At 39.3% G+C, this 21,379-nt stretch overlaps 2 protein-coding genes across 2 annotated transcripts in view; both read left to right on the forward strand.

Moving 5' to 3' along the window:
• Positions 1-4,344, forward strand: part of LOC110044161 (uncharacterized) — a 30,122-nt gene extending 25,778 nt beyond the window's left edge. The window contains exons 14-15 of the mRNA XM_089273898.1: positions 42-228; positions 571-4,344. Of these exons, the coding sequence (XP_089130024.1) occupies positions 42-228; positions 571-758 (375 nt within the window). The 3' untranslated portion in view covers positions 759-4,344. The remainder of the gene's footprint in view (positions 1-41; positions 229-570) is intronic.
• Positions 4,345-7,491: 3,147 nt separating this feature from the next.
• On the forward strand, positions 7,492-21,207 carry LOC110044158 (E3 ubiquitin-protein ligase SH3RF1-like). The gene is made up of 13 exons (XM_020749682.2): positions 7,492-8,034; positions 13,391-13,440; positions 14,169-14,283; positions 14,758-14,865; positions 15,255-15,350; positions 15,962-16,198; positions 16,594-16,778; positions 17,276-17,443; positions 17,868-18,207; positions 18,640-18,725; positions 19,055-19,130; positions 19,617-19,690; positions 20,105-21,207. The coding sequence occupies exons 1-13, from the start codon at positions 7,735-7,737 to the stop codon at positions 20,271-20,273; spliced, it is 2,004 nt and encodes a 667-aa protein (XP_020605341.2). The 5' UTR covers positions 7,492-7,734; the 3' UTR covers positions 20,274-21,207.
• The last annotated feature ends 172 nt before the right edge of the window (positions 21,208-21,379 follow it).

The following is a 21,379-nucleotide window of genomic DNA, read 5'->3' on the forward strand; positions in this document are numbered from 1 at the left end:
TATAAACACTGAAATGACCCTTTTTTCCTTGCGGCTCACAGGAGCAACGGCGGCAACTTTTAGTCCAGCAACAAGAGCAGCGATTGCTGATGTACGAAGAGCAGAGGAGAAGGGAGGTGGTTGGGCAGCAGCAACAGGCAGCTGCCTCGCCAGCTTCTTCTACCTACAGCAGTGGACTCCGCGCAATGCTGTCTGATGACCCTCAGGAGGGAAGCTCACGACAAACAGGTTAGTATCAAAGCCACCCGTTACAGCTCGAGAAACTGCGGGTAATCCCAAATGGACACTGAGGCTGCCCAGTCGGGTACCCAATCACAGCAAACGATTGTGTTCATTTATCTCGCATGCAGAGCTTTCCAAAGAATAAGTTGTGGTATTGACTCCTTGTGTCTCTCCTCCAACCAGGAATTTTATTCCGAATATCAATGAAACTGGCTATTGTTTGGGGCACCTGACAAAATTGTGGGGGAGGGTGGGTTGGGTTTCGGTCAAATGTTTACATAATCGTAATCTTCTGTCAGCTACTTTCACACCCCGTGTATAAATTAAGGCTGTTATTATTATTTGCAGGTGACCAAAATGTTCAAGATGGGACAGCGTCATTTACAGGATGGTCCGATTCAAACTACGGCTTAGGCGAGGCCGATGAACAGGTATTGGGCCTGTTACTGGCCGAGTCAGCCTTCGACCCTCTGTTGGACAATATAGACTGGGGAGATGATTCCTACTCGGGTGATATCAACCTAAACCCAGATTAGGCCGTCTGCGAGAACACGCGAACTAAAGATGGCGGCGGAAAAACCGTACGAAGGACGCGGTAGGAATCATGGGACGTGATAGCTACCGGTAGACTGGGAATGAGTCAACTTGAAGAGAGGAGTCACAATCGTTTGACGTTTTACTTTTTTCGCGCGAGGTTTAATCATATTATTCGAAAATAGCTTTCTATAGAGAGAATGCGCGCGTTGCTGCTTGTGTCATAATATTTAGTTGTAGGCCTGGATAAGATCTTTTACGGAAGGTGGTTTTATACTCGGCGAATGTTGGTGAGCTGAACTTCCATCGTCATGTAGTGTTCGTGATCATTAACATAACTGAAAAAAATTTGAACTGCCACAGTTGATTGCTCCTCTCGTAGTTACAAAACTGTAGGCTTGATCTTGGCCTTCAAAGAGCAGGCTCACCTTTGAATCACTCGTGTAAGTTTCGAAGCCGCGAGATCTAGTCAGTAAGCTACGCGATCCCACATGCGGGAAATCAAGTGGGCCTGCCCGCAGTTCAACTTTTTCGTCGGGCTTAATACAGTTGAACGCCGCTATTTCGAAGTCTTAGGGCAAACGAACAAACAGTTCGAAACAGTGCGAGTTTGAAATAACCGATAGTAAATGACTGAAAGGCAAATTCCAAGGGAAATGGTTGTAAGTTCCATATAACGGGGACTTCAAAACAACCGAGTTCGAATTCGCGGGGTCCAACTGTAGCACCGAGAATACCGAGAATTGTACAAAAAGTGTGAAGTTTGTACCTTCACTGATTTCTTCTCATTTTAATTTTGATAAATGAAAGTGAACGAAACACTATTAGGAGACCTGTACCAATTGTGCTCGGCGACTTTCGAGCAACTTTTGGCTTTTGGAGCAACTAATTGCGGTTTTAGCAACCTCGAGCAAGTTTTGCCTGTCTGAGTAACTTTTAAGCAAAATATAGGTGTAGAGCACATATCAAGCCAAAAAAGTCAACGATTTCTTTAAAAAAAACTTCATTTATACGGATTTCCTGAATGTTTATCATGATCAACCCTTTTGAAGTTTGAACAACCTGTCAGTTGACAACATTCGCAGGCCTATTGTTTTGTGCCGTAGTATCCTTAATTAAATTTCGCCCTTATTTGTGAGCAACTGTTTAAAGCTAAGTTTCTTTTTTTTTTCTTGACCGATATTAGCAATTATTGTGGAGAACGAAAACTAAAGCTTTTAATTAACGTCTTTATAAAAAGGTCAAGAAATTTAGGCGGCAACTTTTGACATTTAGGTAAGATTTTTGGCAATTTTTTAACAACTTTTTGGCATTCCAGGCACTAACTTTCCAGCATTTTACGAGCACAATCGGCACAGACCTAACTACCAGAAAGCGTTCTGTGGGTTGATTTAACTCATGAAACAACAACAACAGCCTACGAAAAACCTATTATTAGTCTTAGCGAGAATAATCTATATCTCACTGGATACCGTTGCTCGATTTTTTTTCTTTACGAGAGAAAGTTAAACGCTCAGTTCAACTGCGCAGTGTTTAGGACCACATTCTTTACTGCAGTGTGACTGCACTCCAAGGAATCTGTGTCGTCATTGGTCAGAATTGATCACGTGGATAGATTTACAGTAGACTATTTTCCTATTCCCGATATTAGGCCGGAACTAGCTTGCAACTGAGGCCAATTTAAATGCCTATGACATTAAACTCTGTTTTAAAAATGATATAACCCGGATGAGCCTCCATTGCGGGCTGGTTCCAGTCCAATACCGAGAATACGAGATTGCCCACTAAGCATCCCATAATAGCTATTTTAAACAGTCAAATTCAAAATGGCCGCCGTATCGCCGAAAAGTTCCATTCACGAGAGCACTCACCGAAGGTTGTTCCTTAGAATGGCTTGAACGCGTGCATGAAAAGTGTCTTACGAGGAGTTCAGAATGCTTTAGAATGCTATTTATTATATAGAGACGAGTGTTTTACTGGAAAATACACCACTCGTAAAATTCGTACGAAACTTCATCCGGGACCCGAGTGGCGTATTTTCCATATCCGCACTAGTGAGGATGTCGATGACGTCATTTCCGCTTTTTCACGGTTGTTTGTCCAAACGGTCTATATAATAAAAAAGAAATTACACCGTGGCTTGAAGATATGAATTTTATTTTCTCGTGCTAAAACAACATTTCACTCACTCGCTATGCTCGTTCGTTAAATATTGTTTTGACCACTCGAGAATAAAATTTATATCTATACCCTCTGTAATATTCTCTACATACACTTCTGCAAGGGTGTCTTGTATACCTTCGGCGGTGTGCGGACGAGTTTGGTCGAGCCACGGGGTATTTTGGCGCGATTGCATCTCGGCGCCAAAATACCCGTGGCTCTCACCGTACGTAGCCTGATATGTTATGGAAGCGAACTAAAAAGGTACGATAAGATATTTAGCGCACGTAAATTCGGTCAATATCAAGTGAGTGACTTGATATCACTCAAACAAGACTTCTGATTGGTTAATTGCGCATTTGGCTATAACAGCGATCCAGGAGTATTCGATTCTCCCATAGCTGTTTCTGTAGTAACAGTTTTGTATAACTTGACCTATTTAAAGAAATTAAATGTACCACGTGACTGATTTTGACCAATGCGTAACATGGCATATAAACACATTATTCAAGCGAAGATTTCCTCGACAAAATACATGTGTATAAACTTAACCATAATACTATACAGAATATAGCAGCTTATGTTACGTTCGTGACACATTCGGAACAGTATAGAACTTCCCCGAAGACGTGATGATTCCCGATTGTCCCTTCCTATGGCTAAGGAGGCAAATCGTTTCAGTAAGCTCATTTCTCGTTTGTTCACATAAACGTTCACCTTACTGTCTCGTTTGAAAGCGCTTGGAAGTCAGTAAAGTAACCAAAAACGAGCTTTAGAGTGTCGAAGCAGGTAGTTTTAGAATTGGTTGACAGGACATAAACTTATGTGGTGTGTATAAACTTTGCAATTTTATAAGTCAATCAAATCGCGACGTGTCGGTAGACTTCGTCAAACTTGGTTGGCGTGCCTCACTTCCTCAGAACTTTCCTAAACTCTCTGATTGGATTTAATAAATTCGCCCAGCCTACTCAACCAATCAGCCATTCCCGACCTAGTCACGTGGTTTTTCCCGCGTGAGGCATTTATTTGCGTAGTGTTCTTACTGGCTCGCTCTTTTTAGTTTTGCTGTGATCGGCCACAGTTATGGTTTTACGACACTCAAGTGAAAAGCACATTTTCGTTTTTTAATCTAATCGATATTATATCTGTTCTGTGTTTATGCAGTGGGCTATGCCATGTTTCTTTAAAAGACAAAATATTTTAATTGAAACAAGCCGTGTCGTTTTCGACCGTTTTCGTGGGCGCCGACTCAAACGGGATATTATAAATGGCCTCTTTTACAAGTGAAAATTAGATTCGAGCGGCAGAACGTAGGTGCCGTGAAAAAGGTATTAAATGTACTCTAAGATTAAATTATTTGAATTGCTATCTTAGTAGTGGCACGTGTAATTTTTAACAAAATAAACTCGAGTTTCAAAAAAAAGAGAAGTTGAAAACTTTGATGTGGTTTGTATAAATCTTTAACTCTTGTTATCGGTTGCATAGGTTTTAAGTCATTGGCTTGACTTGTGTAAGAGACGCAAATTAACGTCCGTCTTCCTAGATGAACTAACGTTGGTAATTCGTATTTACACACAGGCTAATTATCCGCCGAACTACCGTCCTTTGCCCAAGTTCGTCCCAGACGGCTGATCCGTCTTTAGTATAAATCGAACCATTGTTATTGCCCGTGCTCGCGTAAATTATGAAAATTTATGCTGATTGAAAGCTGAAATTATTATCTTAGCCATTATCACTCCTCTGCAGTCTTACTTCCATTTGCTGGCGTGCTTTGATGGAAGCGTGAGGACTGGTAATACTTTTGACAGCCATAAATGACTAACTGAATCACATGACGTAGCACGTCCGCTTTATCTTGTCGGCGTATTGGGCTTAACTAAGCGCTTACTCTTTGAAAGATAGTAGAAAATGTCTGAGCATTAGCTTTGCGCCAGTCATTACTCTGTGCTGATTAGTTAAGTCGAAAAGAACACAATGTTATTAATCACAGCCGAGAGGAAACACCCTGGAGAATTCAATTATGATAGCACAGTATAAACGAGCAATACTGTTAGGTAAATATGATTGGATGGCTCTCGAAGTAATTTTTCATACGCCGACACCATGAGTGTTTTCTTTCTTTTTTTTTTCTTTTTTTTTGTTTTGTTTTTTTTCTTTTGGCCTTAACGTGTTATCTGTTCAATTAATGCAGTGCATGGGACAGTAAGCCCTAGTTTAAACTGGGAAAGACAACAGCAAAAGAATGTTAGAAAACCCTCCTTTCTTTGAATCGTCACCTTGAATCGTCACATATGGAATAGCGTTTGTTATTTTCCACGCAGCATCTAATCAAACCAGTCACATCTTTCATAGCGATCCAATATCTCAAGAAACACTCAGTTATTCTTTGAGATTAAAGTGCAGCTTTGATCAATCACCCCGCGCAAATGACATTTATGATGTACCGCTGCGGCATACACCGGCACAAGAAAGGAAACCACAACTAGGCTCTTTACAGACTTCAAGGCATGTTTACGATTTGGTTTTATACGAAGTATTAATTACATGGTTTATTCAAAGGTAAAATCAATGTTATTGTTAGCTTTCAACCTGTGAAACTGAGGGCTTTGGCCGAGTTAAACGCTGGTTAGCTGATAAAATCGTGACTGGGGCCGGATAGCAATATTAAATGACCAGAGGTAAATCATGTTTTTACATGTGAGATTTACATTTTGTTCGGTTTTCTTTTGCGGTCAATATTCCGACAGTGAACACCTCCTTGAATTCATTGTTCAGTATTGTTTGGCTCAGTTAATCCGGGTATGTTATTTTTCATTTAATGTAATGCTTAGTATTTTCTTTTCTTCATTGCTCAAGCATTCCTTTCCGATACAATCAGGTTTTTTTCATGCAACCTTAACTGAAATGAAAATCACTGGATATTTGCCGAACTTCACCTCAGAAATATAAAAGCACTGCTAATATAAAGGGGCAAGCGTTAATAGGCGCCATTGTGGGCCCGCTTGTAAAAGGGATTAAGATATTTCATCTCACGATTTCTTCCGGACCGCGGACAAACCCTTATCATAATTAATTAAGAGGCCTTCGGCTACATCCTGATTGAAAGGGCGCGGTTATGATTAATTAACACACACGTATTTACAAATGAAAACTATAAATAGTTTGGCTATTCTCATCTTGGCAGCCTACAACAGCTACCGAGCTATAAACAGCAATCATTATAGTGGGCTTATGAGATCAGTACTGTGTATCTGATGTAAACTGTAATTTATTCAAAGTGTTCCTATGGTGAGCTGTAAAATATATGTTTTATGTACGGAGGCAGTGACGATATTACTAAGCCTGAGAGACTCGTGAATCACAAAAAAGTCGTCATTGACAACATTTGTTTTTCTTGATACAACACCGCAGATAAGTCGAGATTCGATTTAAGGCTTGCTGACGGTACTGATCAAAGCTTGGCCGAGAGAAGACATCAGACAAATGTAACTCCGAAACACGCCCACATTCGGCCAGAAAGGAGTGTTAGTCCCCTTTATTGTTGAGACTTGAAAAAAAAAATAAAGCAGATACGGTTAGATAGATATGCGCTGATTCTGCTATTGTGACACACGGAGAAGCCGTTTTGAGGTAGGTGCCGTCAGATAAGTGAGTGGAGGGGTAGGCTGGGAGTAGTTGGTCTACACACTGTATCTCAGAGAAAAGCAGTTTTCAGTATTTTTTTAGTCTGAGACTGACATAAAGAGGACCTCACGCTCCTTCTTGCTCCGACCAAGGACCGTGTAAAACTTCTCCAGTAGTCGAGGAAGGGATAATTGATGGCTTTCCGTCAAAATTTATTCTATTTAGATCAAGACAGACCTTTAGGACTTAGGTCCTGCAAACTGAGGTAATACTAAGGCCAACTTGTTGACCCCTGAACACTTTGTTATCGTTATAGATAAACAAGCCTCTCAAATAACGAAAACTTCAAATTGGCTTTGGACCTTATCAGACCGCTGTCGTGGAATAGGCCAATTTCGATATATCAAAATTGGATGCGATTTGCTTTGTTTTATTTCCCCAAGCCTTGGAGACAAGTTAGAATTTTGATACTAGTAAATCGAAAATGCCGGCCTATTTTTGACATCGGTCATATCAACGGCGTCTCTTCATCTCTCCTGGGTAATTTAAGTATTTTCAGTGTTTTTTTTTTTACCTCTGGAATGCAAGCTATCCCACATAACACTAGTTATACGTAGATTCGAATTATTAGCAAAACCACTATTTCCTGATTTATTAATTATACTGGCTGCGGCCCTTGAAGTTTGGTCCCTCACACAAATATTTCTTTTCTTTTTCTTTTCTCTCTCCCTTTTAGCACCCACAAAAAATTTGAAAGCATGCATGAAATATGGGGCCCATGAAATATATACAGCTGTACAAATAATATACTTTTGTAATATTTAAACCATCACAGTTTTGTTAGAAAGCTGGTAAAACCCAGGCATTCTCCGACGAAAGTTCTGAGCTCGGAAACAGAATAGGTCAGAATAACTAAACTTCGTAATTAAATTATGCTAATTTAAGATAATTCACAGATGTGTCGCACATGCGCTTTTAGCATGACAACAAATAGTCGAGGTCAGGTCTTCAATTGGAAAGAATATATTTGATGTTGAACAAATGTTTTGATCACTTCTTTCTGGGGCTAACGACCAAAACAAGTGTTTTTTGTCTTTTAATAGCCGTGCAGTGAAGCAAGTGCCGGGGAACTACGATATGCTCTGTCTGTGAGGAATTCAAGCCCATTCGTCACAAATTTCTGCATGTGCGGCCATGGACGAACTCCACTTAAATGAACTTTTGGAGTGTTCTGTGTGTCTGGAACAACTTGATCAAAGTTGCAAGGTATTGCCGTGCCAACATACATTCTGTAGAAGGTGTTTGAAAGAAATCGTAGAGAGGAGAAAGGAGTTAAGATGCCCTGAATGTCGAGTTCTTGTGGAAGAAGATGTGGACGATTTACCGGCGAACATTCTGCTAGTCCGAATTCTCGAAGAGTTGAACCGACAGAAGAGAACGATAAAACCTTCGGACAGTCTGGATGCGGAATCAAACGAAAAACGTTGTGATCAGGTAAAACCGTCTTTGACACTAAATGGTTAGGACCGTAGGAAGCTGCGTGTAATTTTGAAGTGCGCGATTTCATATGCTAGATTCTCTTTTGTTGTCGTAAAAGTACATGTATCGCCATTAACCAGCTCTCATTATAAATGCCTCCCTGTTTTAAGTCCCGAAGGAGGATCAGTGGTTAGCGAAAATTGCTTCCGATCGTGCAAATTGTGGTCTGTCCGCTTGCTCAGGACTTCGTTTCCTCTTCGCGACCAGTTTCTTGGTCAACGTTGGTTTTCGTGAGATGTCGTCAGCAACATCCAATCTGGGCGTTTTGAGATTTCTCTAGTTGTTGTTGAAAATTCGGAAGACAATATCTGTAGAATTTCACGTTAAATGAATGAAAATTCAAAGAGTCCTCTGACTGCCGCGTTTTAATCAAACCTTTTGAAATATTTCCTTGTGAATTCAGATTGATACTAGCGTAGCATTACTACGCTTTTACGCTTAATTATTTGTAGAAAGGGTCGTGTTTACACCATTAATGCTAGTACGCAGCTGTGTCGCCGTCGTATTGTTTTATCAGCTTGACCGGCATTACAATAGTCGTTTTTCACATCATACATTCCATTCGCCAACATTTGCTAAGTTAGTTTCATCACATGTAAAAAGGAAATATTTTAATCATTGTCGTTTCAGCACGAGCGGAAGAACTGGACAGAAAAATGTTCTTGCGCATCCGGCCTGTAATTCATTGTGGCTGGAAAAATCATTTTAGCTTTCTTTTCCTGAAAAATCTTAGATTTGATCCATGAGTGTTCTCTTATTAAGGTTATGTTTTTGTTAGAGGCAATACCAAATAAAAATAATATGGGCTGAAGTTTCGTAACTACGTGTACATGTAATGATCACTGCATTGCTTAATTAAACATCAAATTGACTAAAATTGTGCAACTTGGATAATAGAAACTTTCCAAAAATCCTGTGAAGTTTTCTTGGGTATTTATCGTTATTTTGGTTTCATGAACAGTGTTCATACTTGTTGGCTTTTGCAGCGTCACGTTTTCATTAATTTCCTTGTATGTCATAACACTGCCAGCCACAGTCTTCATTTGTCAAGTGCTTTCAGTTTTCTCTAGATGGTTGTTTTGACAAGTGACAAACTCAGATCCCATGCTGTTTTGTTTCCCTTTGTTGTAGTTTTGTTCAATTTATTCATCTTTGTTTTCCCTTTTTAACTTACGGCCTGAACAACAAAACTCTCAATTAGCAGACAAGTCTGCGTGAGTAGTTGAGCAAACTTTGTGTCAGTTTTCATTGCTGGTAGGGCTTCAGACAGTCACCCTGTGTTTGTTCATTGTGTTTTTCTTGGCATTACTACTGTTTGAGCTTTATCACTGAAAGCTTTTCACTTACATTTAACAATTGTTTAAGGATAAAGAGAATTATATTTCAATGTCAGTCACCCCTCATTTGCGGTCTATCAATGTCATCTATAAAGTAAAAGACTATTTCTATATGGCATAATGCAATCTGCATCTCTCTGTTGAGAGGGAGGTTTTTTTTTTTCAGTTTATATCATCTTTTAATAGTAATAGACTAATACTTATTTATGATCCAATGGAACTTTTTCTGCATAATTTAATGATTTATGCGATATGTCATTTATGGCCCTGGCCAATATAATCACAGTGGGTCCGTGCCAACTGTGGTTTCAACAAGACAATGCATCTCAAGGTCTTCTTTCAAAGGCAGTCATCTGGGATGTATATTTTTAGCCTGAGGGGTGTAATGATTCTGCTCAGTCCATATGTTTTGAGTAACTTTTTCCTTTCAGTAATTTTAAGTCTGGTTTCTTGTTACCTGTAGTATGAAAACCTGAAGCACTTGTTTGGTATGAATGTATTTGTTGTTGTCATAACTGAAGCAATTTGTTGAAGCTCCTCTAAACTTTTAAAAGTATAATAAAAAATGCTTTGTGTTTTCTATTTAAATTAAAGGTATTTAATTTTCATTGATGGATTCAATATTGTACTCACTATGTAACTGCTAAAAATACACGTAGGAAGAGTAATATTTCTCAGTTTTGTTCTTAGTCTGTGACCATTGACATAGTTGGACATAATTAGTCCTTATGGGGTATCACAAGACAAACAAAACAACTTATGAGTTCTGACCCATTGATGTTTATCAATGTTAATTTGCTGTTATCTGAAAAGTATGCCTTTATATGGAAATATCATTCAGTATGGTCTGAAACATATAAACATGTTATTGTGAGTACAGTGTAAGTTATGTTATTGTTGATTTCTATTCATTGATTACCTGTTTATCAGTTGGACATAGATGTCTTTTAAAATAGAACATAACATGAAGTTATCTACCCCTAGAAGCAGTAGTTCTAATTAAGTGATACATTTAATTCTCTTTATTGGTAAATAGTATAGGTCACTTCTGAGTTGCCTTTTGCATCTTTTTCAAAATGAGTCTTCATGCAAAACTTTTCATCTGTGAACTAGTTTGATGGCATAAATTTTATAAACATGCACATAAAGTACATGAATGCACATTTTGCATGAAGACTTATTTTGACAAAGAGCAGAGATGCCAACCTAGGAACAAACTGAAATCTGGGAGACTGCCAATTTTGCCTTCTTGACCCAAGTTGTTCAAAAAAGAGCTCTGGCAATTCAACTCAAAAGTCATGGTATCAAATATCCAAAACATCGCTGCTTCCTAAAATGGCAAAAATCAGCTAAAATTAGATGGTTGAAAAACGTATAATTTATGCATTTGCCTTTGTATTGTCTTGGTGACATGTACGTGAGACCAGGAGATTCAATCTGTACCCAGGAGATTCCTAAATAATTTGAGAGAGTTGGCAAAGATGAAGGGGGCAAACGTCAACTTGGAAATATTTGTGGCTTATTTCCATTTCGATGTCTTCACCAAAAATTAGCACACTTACATGTACATATATGTACTAAATAAAGTTGCGGGAGACTGTTATATGTTTTTTTGAGCTACTATTTGGAGTTCAAAATTACTGGTATCCCATTAACCAGTGGTCAATGAATAGGTCTCAACTTCTTTCACTAAGTCCGTTGTGTGTGATGCAAAAGAAAATTATGCCACTCCAACTCTTGGGGGCAAGAAGCACACAAAAGCAGGGACTACGACAAAGCCAGAGAGTTTGACCTTCCAAAACCAAGTGATTTTTTGTTTTAAATTTTCAATCTTATTACACGTATCCAATAGGATTCGTTACATGTATCTTGAGGTCTTCTCATTATCGCCTGTTATCAATAGCCCTAAGAGATGTTTTGAATAAAATTGGTCTTCTCTTTAAGTATATCATCATTCAGTGTCAACTGGCAAAGATGTTTTGAAAAGAAGACAGCAAAGGAGGCATTTTGTAACTACGTCTGTGGGTGTCAATTTAAGAGTTTTATAAACCTGCGAGCCAGCGAGCCATGCGAGCCAAAGGGCGAACCATGCGAGCTATGCGAGCTATGCGAGCCATGCGAGCCATGCAAGCCATGCAAGCCATGCGAGCCATGCGAGCCATGCGAATCATGCAAGCCATGCGAGCCATGCGAGTCATGCGAGTCATGCAAGCCCTAGTAAAAATGTTGAGATTTTTTATTTGTTGCATTTACATTCACATGAGAACAAGAACAAGAGCAACAGAACAAGATGAATAAGATCGCAATATTAAATTCTTGCAATATTAAATTCTAAGGGAAGGGACAACCACATGCAGCAGTCAGCCAACCGACAAAGTTTTGGTAACTCTGATTCACTAAAGAGCAAACCTGTTAAAATTACGTGATTCACTCACCATTCTTGTCGCCAATACATGGAGTTGCCGTGAAGTACTGTTCTCTTTTTTCTTGAATGATTTTCAACGTGGATATCAATGAATGACAGGTGCCAGTGGATACCATTCACTTACCCATTCGAGTAGCGGTGGGGTGGTGGAGCTGTATGTTTCTCTCAGAAAATTTCTTTACTTTAGTCCTGAACCTTAATAAATTTTTGACGCATCGTTTTTATTTTTTGCGGATCCTGGGCGATTTGAATACACAAAATTTTCTCCAAACAACAAAAATATGAAACAAAGAAAAAAATTCATCACACTCAGGGTAGCCATTACTATGACGCAAGACTTGGCACGATGTGCAGATGTTTAGAGCATTTTTCATATTTGCTGCACCAGCAATAGTTCTGGTAACCGAAGCGAGATTAGGATTTTCTTTTGGGAATATTTCAATTGTAGGCACTTTTGTAGCTAAATTTTTATTTAAAATTAATTTCCCGGGCCCGGAAAGAGAGAGTACCCTAGGAGCGAGGTTGTACCGTTTATACTCGTCCCCAGGGTCATCTCCGCTTTCAAGATGGCGGGCGAGCGGTTTATAGCGATAGTTTAGTGATAGTTGGGCGCGAGATCTATGTTTCTTGGCGAAAAGTCGACGACCTCCCAGACCAGTTGAAGAAAAAAAAATACTCGCATAAATGGCTCACACCGTGGCTCGCATGGCTCGCTGGCTCGCAGATGTAGCAGACCCTCAATTTAAAAGTTATTGCAATACATTGTGTATTCAACATTGTAGATCATCCAATTGCGGTGACATGTTTGTTGATAGCAACAGAACATTGAAAGTCTGGTTCAGTCTGTCAAATGGGTGGTAGAATGGCCAAACTTAGTCAATTCATATTCACGGAATTGTTCTTCAATGATGCTGTTGACCTGGTGTTGAGTGGCGAAATCACTGACACGTCCGCATTCTGGTTCTAGGAAACGCTTTACCAGACAAAGCACTTTGATAAATTAGTAGTGCGTGCAATGATTGCCTGCGGTTTATTTACGGTCACGCTCGATGGACTAAGCAAAAGAGGGTCTACTCATAGTCTCTTTGTCTTGTTAGCCCAACAAATTATGTTCCTAAGAAAAGGAGTAATAAATTATTGTCACCATAACTTGATGTGCATCTGCCTACCTCAATCGAGAAACAAAAATTCTCCAACATCAGATTGGTGGTGCTTATAAGGTTACCAGGCACCAATTTTTCTATAACAGATACATATACAATTTTCCAAACAGTTTAAATTTTCAGCACAGTTGACAGATTTTGCACTGTGATATTGGTCATTCTCTGACTCAGGGCTGGATTTTATTAGCTTAAATTTTAATTGCTGCCATCTGGTATAGCTGAAAAGGCAGAAGTTAATAAAAGTTGCTCTGCAGAGAAAAAGTGCATTTAGCGAGAATTGCTGTCAGTATAATTATTCTCATACAAAGAAACGCTATCTCAGATCAATAATTAATTTCGTCGCTAAATAAAATAATTTAATACTGTTCGCTCTGTTCTTGTTGAAGGTTCTTCCATGTGCTAGGACTTTGTATGACTATGAACCAAAAGAAGCTGGGTGAGTGCAAATATCTAATTTACCCTAAAGTTTTTGTTATTTTTATATCATGTTGCAAAGTTGCAAATTACATGTACTAACCAACAGCCTGTAATCAAAAAATTGTGGTTAATTTGTTGTGTTTTCATCAGTGAGAGCTTGGTTTGGCCTGACAAATTGAAACTTGTTAGGTAATTGGCTAGTCACTGGTGGCATGAATTGAATTGTATTGTAAAGTGAAGTATATAATTTCAAACAAAGTGTTAAATTTTGCTCTGTGAGACATTAAAAAGACTCAGACAAGTACTCTGATCAGTGGTCACAGGCCACATAGAGAACATACTTGCATGTGGTACCTTTTGTTACTGTACCTTAGTTTCCATGATAAAATGTGGGGAGAAAATTTGTTTGACGAGACTGCCTTCTTATTACAGTAGATCAAAATAATTACTTTTGGGCTGAGAAATGCTGGCCTGGGTTGGATCTAGGGGGAGGGTGCAAGGGGTGTGCACCCCCTGAGATGAAGCCTTCTTCTTAGTATTTGCTTTCATAATGTGTTTACCTCACCAGTCAGTTACATGTGTACCATTCCTTTATAGTGTTATTGAAAAATAAAAAGATATTTGCAGGCTTGCTATAGCTAATCTCTAGAGCTTACTGTAAGTTCAGACACAAAACAACAAAAAATTATTTAAGAAGACATCACTCCTTAGTAACTAATTTTCTCCCCCCTTTATTCCCATTTTTAGTGATTTAACATTGCATAAAGGTGAAGTTATAACATTATTAAAACAAGTGGATGAGAACTGGTACGAAGGCCTCTGTAATGACCGCCAAGGATTCCTTCCAGCAAACTATGTCGAGGTAATTATGACCCTAATAACCCTAAAGGCACTGTAGAAATCAGTGGGAAAGCCTTCCTGCTTATAGACGTCAGGTTCAAAAGTTTTGGACCTATGGCACTAGCCGGAACTCTGCACACGTACACGTAGGTTTAATATATATTATGCACACATCAAGGGATGAATGGAAGGAGAGACCGACAGAGAGACAGACACACAGACACACAGACTTGTAGACAAATGTTTTTTTTTTTTTAGAAATATGTGCTGATTGATATTCAAAATTAGTATATTAAATTAATTTGTGCTCAACTTTTTTTAAATGAATTTGCTATTAATTTTGGGTTGTTTCAAAATTTGGTATTGATCACTTGAAATGGTTTGAAAAGGTTTCTAACCAACAATAATGTAACATGCTGTATATAACTCTGACACTTCCCTTGTCGTGTATCTTAATTCTTTAATTCTCATTTTCCAATTCAAAAATCTCTGTCAGGTGATCAATCCTCTACCAAGGCTAGATGATTCATGTGACAGACCTATAGCTAAAGCTTTATTTGACTTTGAAGATGAGCAGGAGCAAGACTTGCTTTCCTTTAAGCAGGTAAATTCATGCATGTGCAATTCTGTAGAACTGCATAAAGTTTAGTACTTGGTAAACTAAGAATTTACATGTGAGTGTAAACACAGGACTCATATTTCTGAAGTCTTTGTGAAGTGGTTTTATATAGACCCACTATTGCACTCTGTGCATATATAGTTTTCCTTATGTTCTGTTCGCAAAAAAACAGTTTGAAGTTGGGCTGAAAATACTCCCTCAAGCGGATTAGATGTCGTGTAAGCAGACACAAATGACGATTCAGTTGTTTGTATCTATTTTAACTAATCGCTCTGTATGTTACTTATTATAATGGATATACAAGTATTAATCAGTATGGTATGTGGCAATTAGTCCCTGTCATTTAACTCATTGCAATTTTTTTTCTCGTTAAGGGCGACATAATAAGTGTCATGCGTCGCGTCGATGAAAACTGGTGTGAGGGAAAGCTAAATGGCAAGCTGGGGATTTTCCCAATAACATTTGTCGAGGTGAGGTGAAAGGTTTGACAACCTTGCTAGGGGATGAAGGAAAAGGAGAAATAGGCTGACATTACAGGTTTTAAAAAAACTTTCCTTGCCTTTGATGTAAGCATCATACATGTAATATGAATTATGGCATTGTATGCCTTGACACAAGTGTACTGTAGTCAGATCACAAACAATTGAAACAGTTTTTTTAAAAAATGTGCTTGAACAACTTCTGTTAATGTTTATGTATGTGTATGGAGTCAGGGAAAGGGAATTAATATGAAGTATGTCACTGTTTATGTGGAGGTGCAGTGGCCTCTTGGTTAGTGCACTCTTCTCCCGATTAAGCAGTCTGGGTTTGAGCCCTGGCCAGGGACATTGTGTTGTGTTCTTGGGCATGGCACTTTACTCTCACAGTGCCTCTCTCCATCAAGGTATCTAAATTGGTACTGGTGAATTTAATGCTAGGGGGTAACCCTGCGATGGACTAGCATCCCATCCAGGGAGGAGTAGAAATACTCCAAGTCGCTTTATGCTACAGAAACCAGGGTAAGCTTGTGCCTGGTGGGCCACTTGGCTCGTATGCAGACTTTACCTACCTACCTACATGTATGTCACTGTTTTGTTCACAGCTCAACGTAGCAGCCAGGAACCTGACGGAGGGAATTGAAAATGGATCAGATCAACCTTCAGGTGTGGCAAAACCAGCAAGAAAATCTCTGACAGGAGAAACAAGTAAAGGTGAACCCAAGAGACATACCATGCATTTTGTTGGGCAGCGGGATGGAGAAAGCCAACCAGTTGGTCTTCAGAGACGCTCACTTGATATTTCATCTTCTGAAAGGCTTGCGGACGACAACACCAGACAGGTGGGTGTGCAACTGGAAATGGAAACTCAAGCTTGAGGCTGGGTTTTTTCTCTGGCTCCTGCTTTCTCTATTAATAGTGGTTAGGTGTAGTAACATCTCTGTCATTCAAATAATATACATTTTAGAAGGTATAGGAATCTTGCTAATCAGAGGTACATCGGTTAGTTTTGTTTTTTCAGGTTATTTGATTTAGCATGGTGATTGAACAATACTGTGACTTGAGTTTGAAATTTCTAAATTTTAGAAATAGTTCTTTGTTCATGATATACTACTGATCATCATGAAAATAAACTAGTAGCCTGCTAACTAAATTCTGTGCTCACAGTGGGACTCATTTTGAAGTTCTTTCATGATTGCCCAGTACTTATATGTTATTATCCATGTTGTTTTCAAAGGCGACACCTCCCCCAAGTTCAACATCCAGTAGTACGGACACAGCACAATCATTAAACTCAAGGCGAAGTTCATCACCGTCTTCAGGCAGCCCAGCTCGTTCAGCTACGGGGAAGCAAGGGTCACCTTCAGAATCCAGCACTGGCGGCGGGTCACGACCAGTGTCTGCGGAACTGGGAAAAGAATTGTAAGTACATGTACACGGCACTATACATTAATGTGTTGTGTTCTTTGGCGAGTTACTTTGCTGTAACAGTTCCTCTCTCAGTGTATGTTTGTAGGCAGAATTTTGAGTTACTGAGAAAGATCTTTGTTTATTGGTTTGTCTCATTATCAACACAGTGTGTCTGTCATGAGACAAACAAAAATATTAAGTATTCATGAATTTCCATTTTGCTTTGAACAATAATTACTATGTCTGGAGTTCTGTGTAGTCATGGAAATAGTGTGTTGTCATGGGGTAAATATGTGCAAAGCGAGTATTGTGACGCTTTACCTACAGGCTTGTCAGAATACAGCAAAGTTTTTAAAAAAAGGTGCAGCGATACTTCACTCTAGCAAGTAATCACACAATCTACATGTATTTTTGGCTTGTTTGTGTGTAAAGATCTTGTAACCTTTGAGATACTGTTGTGCGTTAATCCCTCACTAAGTAGTTATTGTTTGTCAATTTTCTATGAATAGGTATGTGGCTCTGTATACTTACAAGCCAGCAAAAGACGATGAGTTAGAACTTGTCCGAAATGAAAACTACTGTGTGACAGAAAAGTGCAAAGATGGCTGGTTCAAAGGTTACTCTGTGTCTACTCAAAAGAGAGGAGTCTTCCCTGGAAATTATGTTCGTCTAGCCAGGTGTGTTAACAATTACTGGAACAAACTGTAACCAGAAAGTAGTCTACGAGCAGGCCCACCGTAGTAACCAAAAATGATAAAGCAGTACAAGTCTCCCCTCCCCCTCCCCCTCTGAGATTGAACCTGAGCTCTGTTTGTGTGTACATGTATGTCTAGTGTCTTAGATTGGTCGTAGCTTGCACACAAATTACAAAATACGACCTTGAAATGAAAACCTTAGGATAGAACCTTGCTACTTTTCAAACGTAAATTATCCTGTTATTATGCTAGCTAGTTTCTAGTCTCTGTCATCATAAGGTCGTCCATAATCTCGTTTTCATGCAGAGGCTCGGCTACCTATACATTTCACAGAACTGTGAAATGGTCCTTCCTGGTGTGGTTGGCAAAGAATTATGTTAACTGATATTTACCTGTGTTTTTGTAGTTTACACAATTTGCTAACACGATCGAGGAGTAGCAGTACAGACCAGGACAGCAGCATAACTGCTGCATCTCAGAGTAACGCTCAACCCAAGCCCCCGCCTCACCAGAGGCCACCGCCACCGAGACATGCAATGTCTGAGGGAGGGTCCCACGGGAGATTTTACCGGTCAGATTCTGCCCCACCCCAAAGGTCACCGCCAGTTATGCCAATGGAGAGCTTAGTGGTTAATTTAAATCAAGGAAGGAATCTTGCAGCAAACAGACACGTCGCCGAGGGACCCTCTGAGAGGAGCAGATTTGTACCCACGTCACCCCTTCCCCCTCCTCCAGCGCCCAAATCGGTATGATCAACGTTTGGTTCCGTTAATAAATGAGAGATGAGAAAGTTTTCAAGCAAAACAGTCATGAGAATAAACAAAATTATCCACTAGACAAGCAGATACTGTATTTAGTAACCTGAGTATAAACTGCAATATAACATTAAAACTAATGCTAGACAATATTTTACGGTAGGACGAAATTAGTATTTTACATGTGATACCAATCTTATTTTACATGTCATATCAGTTTTATTTCACATCTGATAGCAATTTTACTGTTAATTTTATAATAGGGATAAAACCATAAAACAAACTATTAGCTATCGATTTACCATATTTAGATTGGGAACGGGTGCTTCACTTAAAATGTGTTGTTGTATTTCCTTGTTACAAACGTCATGTAAAGTTAATAATACCCTCCTTGACAAGTTTTTCTTGTACTTGAATTTTCAGAGTAGTTTCTGGAAAAAGCTTACAGGCAAGAAGAAAGACAAGACAAGACCAAGTCCGCCCCCTCCGCCACCCCCTCCGTATCAAAGGTACTTCTCACAGATACTAATTAATTTTAACGGTCAAGTAATAAATACACTACTGCAAAGCATACAGGAATACCCTCGTAAACAGCATTAATATCTGTCGAAATCAATTCAGTGTAACGTTGGTCTGGACGCCTCTGAGATCGGCCTCACCCCAAGAGGAGTGAGTATGGTTGCTAAGTGATCTGGTAACCATGTTGGCAAAGCAACGTTAGGAGTATTCGTGGTTTTGTGCAATAATTTATGATAAAACAAAAAAAATTGACACACAAGCCGTGCTGTGCACAGGTTTCCCTGTCTGAAGTAACAATGCAACGTTACGTTCTTTTCAGGAGTATTCCTGCCGGACATAGCGCACTATCTCCTCCTCCTTATGATTTTGGAGGGCTGCTGACGTTGTATACACAGGTCAGTGACTGTTGGTAGTGTAAATATATGTGGTCCTTTGTTTTAACCTGTGGTCTTCATCAATCATGTGGTAGTCTTTCTAAAACTCCCGAAAAAGCCTTAATAAAACCATGGGTTTTCAGGAGAAATTTGATTTAAATTGATCTTCGCTGAAACACGGTTGCGCTTACTTTAATATTTATACCTTTCCTTCATAGTACGTACCGGAGTCAAACAAAGGGGTTTGGGAACAAGGGAACAATATCATTTAGGGATATTTTATGGCTTGGTTTGAGGAATCAAGGGATATCTCTACTTTTAAAAGATGACCAAAAATTTTACGGAACAATGGAAGAAAAAGTGAAATTTTCAAGGGATCAAGGGAACATGCCATTCCTATACTACCCCCCCCCCCTCCCTCCCCTCCCGTCCCAGAGGCCCTCATGTCTCTGTTGTCAATATGGTGGAAAGATTTCACTTTTGATTGGTATATGTTTTTTTCCTTAGGTTCCAAGAGAAGAAGCTCCCGGACCCCAGTCGAGGATCCATCACAGAGTTGAAAACCCCCCTGTTCGAGAGAGGTTCGTGCAAAAATATAGCTCGTCAACTATCGTTATAAATCGCCCCTAGTGAGCAAGTCGCTCAACTTCGCATACGTAAAATGAAACTTACGTTGAAAGAGATTTCTCCGTAATGCTAGGGAAACACAAAGAATCATAGCCTAGGATATTTGAAGGTAATTACATAAATGAGCATCGCATCTTGACTCAGCTCTTTAAGCTCTTCCCTCTCCACTCTTCGCTCTCCAGTCGTGAATTTTTTTGCAAATGTGGTTGTAATTTTTTGCATACTCAACCAAATTCAAAACGAGCAAAGTACTGTTCTATGGCTATGGTCATGTTTCCCAAAGCGAGCATTAAAGAAAATTTGTCAAATGGTAACTGCTTTGGAATTAACTGGTTAATGTAGAGTGTATCTTTTGTTTTGGTTGTCAGGTATCGTGTTATCTCAGCTTATCCACCCCAACATGAGGCCGAGTTGGAACTTCGTGTTGGCGATGTTGTGTATGTAACGAAAAAACGACAAGATGGCTGGTACAAAGGGACAATGGAACGAAACGGGAAAACGGGGTTATTTCCTGGGAGCTTTGTGGACAACTTTTGATGTCAAACCGGAAAAAAGTAGCACATACATAGGTTGCAATCAGACAATGCCTTTACCTGGGTGTAGGAAAAACTTGGAATAGTTGAAGCAACTGACAACAGATATGAATTAACGGCTTTGGCCATCGGGAAAGATCGCTCATTGACTATCATAAAGACAGAGAGAGCCTGAGTGAATACTTTACATGGCCTGCAAGAGCCAGTGAACAGATGCTCTGATGGGGCGAATAACGAAAAGGACGATGGGCGAGTTTTCACAGATATCGGACAAATTTGCCCCATAACTCCCTAGGAGCGGCAATCCGTGCTCTCTCTGTTTTTATTTTTTTTATATTTTGGTCTGATTCGGGCGAGTAAAGAACCCCATCAGTGGCTGTTGTCGTTTACAAAGCTAAGTTTAGTGTAGTAGGTTGCAATGGTAGTAAACGAATCTTTGAATTTTTACATACTCATAGATAGGAGTTTATAACAATTTTATGCCGGGAAACAAAAACCGTTCAATTCGCATACCTCGTCGAGAAATAATGTTCATTAGACTGACAAGGATAGAAATCGAACGCAAACACTGTACAAAGAATAATGATATTGATCTGCTGCTTTTCGAATGACGCTTTGCTGTAAATGTTACCAATCACAATTCTACGCCTTTTGTACTTTTTGCTAGCGATTCATATTCCTACATATGTACAATATTTCCCAGTGAAACTTAACTAAGACTAAATTGTCTTACACAAGATGTTGGGTGGCGCTTCAAATGACTAAGAATTCTTAGTTAGTTTTAATAAATTCAAATAAAAGTTACATGACTGTAAATCAAAATAAAAATTTTATATTAAGTTCGTGTACATTACACTTGTGCGTTTTAAGGGTGTACATTTTAAGACTGAATAATTGGTGGAACTTGAAATAAAAAAGGTGTCAATTGTAAACATGAATTTTTTTGCACTGGTTTGTTGTGGAATTTGGTATTACCCGCTATAAGATGTAAGTACCGCAGTGCGAATCGAACCCCGCCATCGCCTCGATGGTTGAGCGTTACAAGGCGTAGTTATGACCGTAATGGCAAGTGAAGGGCTGTGTTCCATGGTGCAATGCGGCCTTAATGTC

Source organism: Orbicella faveolata, unplaced genomic scaffold (assembly GCF_042242905.1).
Source record: "Orbicella faveolata isolate gen_17 unplaced genomic scaffold, um_ofav_v1 contig_35, whole genome shotgun sequence".
NCBI classification, from domain to species: Eukaryota; Metazoa; Cnidaria; class Anthozoa; order Scleractinia; family Merulinidae; genus Orbicella; species Orbicella faveolata.

Bases quoted from the DNA above. Each gene is read 5' to 3' on its own strand.
- LOC110044158 (XM_020749682.2), top strand. From the start codon at position 7,735: ATGGACGAACTCCACTTAAATGAACTTTTGGAGTGTTCTGTGTGTCTG. The intron at 8,035-13,390 runs GTAAAACCGTCT...TTCTTGTTGAAG, and splicing joins ACGAAAAACGTTGTGATCAG to GTTCTTCCATGTGCTAGGAC. The intron at 19,691-20,104 runs GTTCGTGCAAAA...TTTGGTTGTCAG, and splicing joins AACCCCCCTGTTCGAGAGAG to GTATCGTGTTATCTCAGCTT.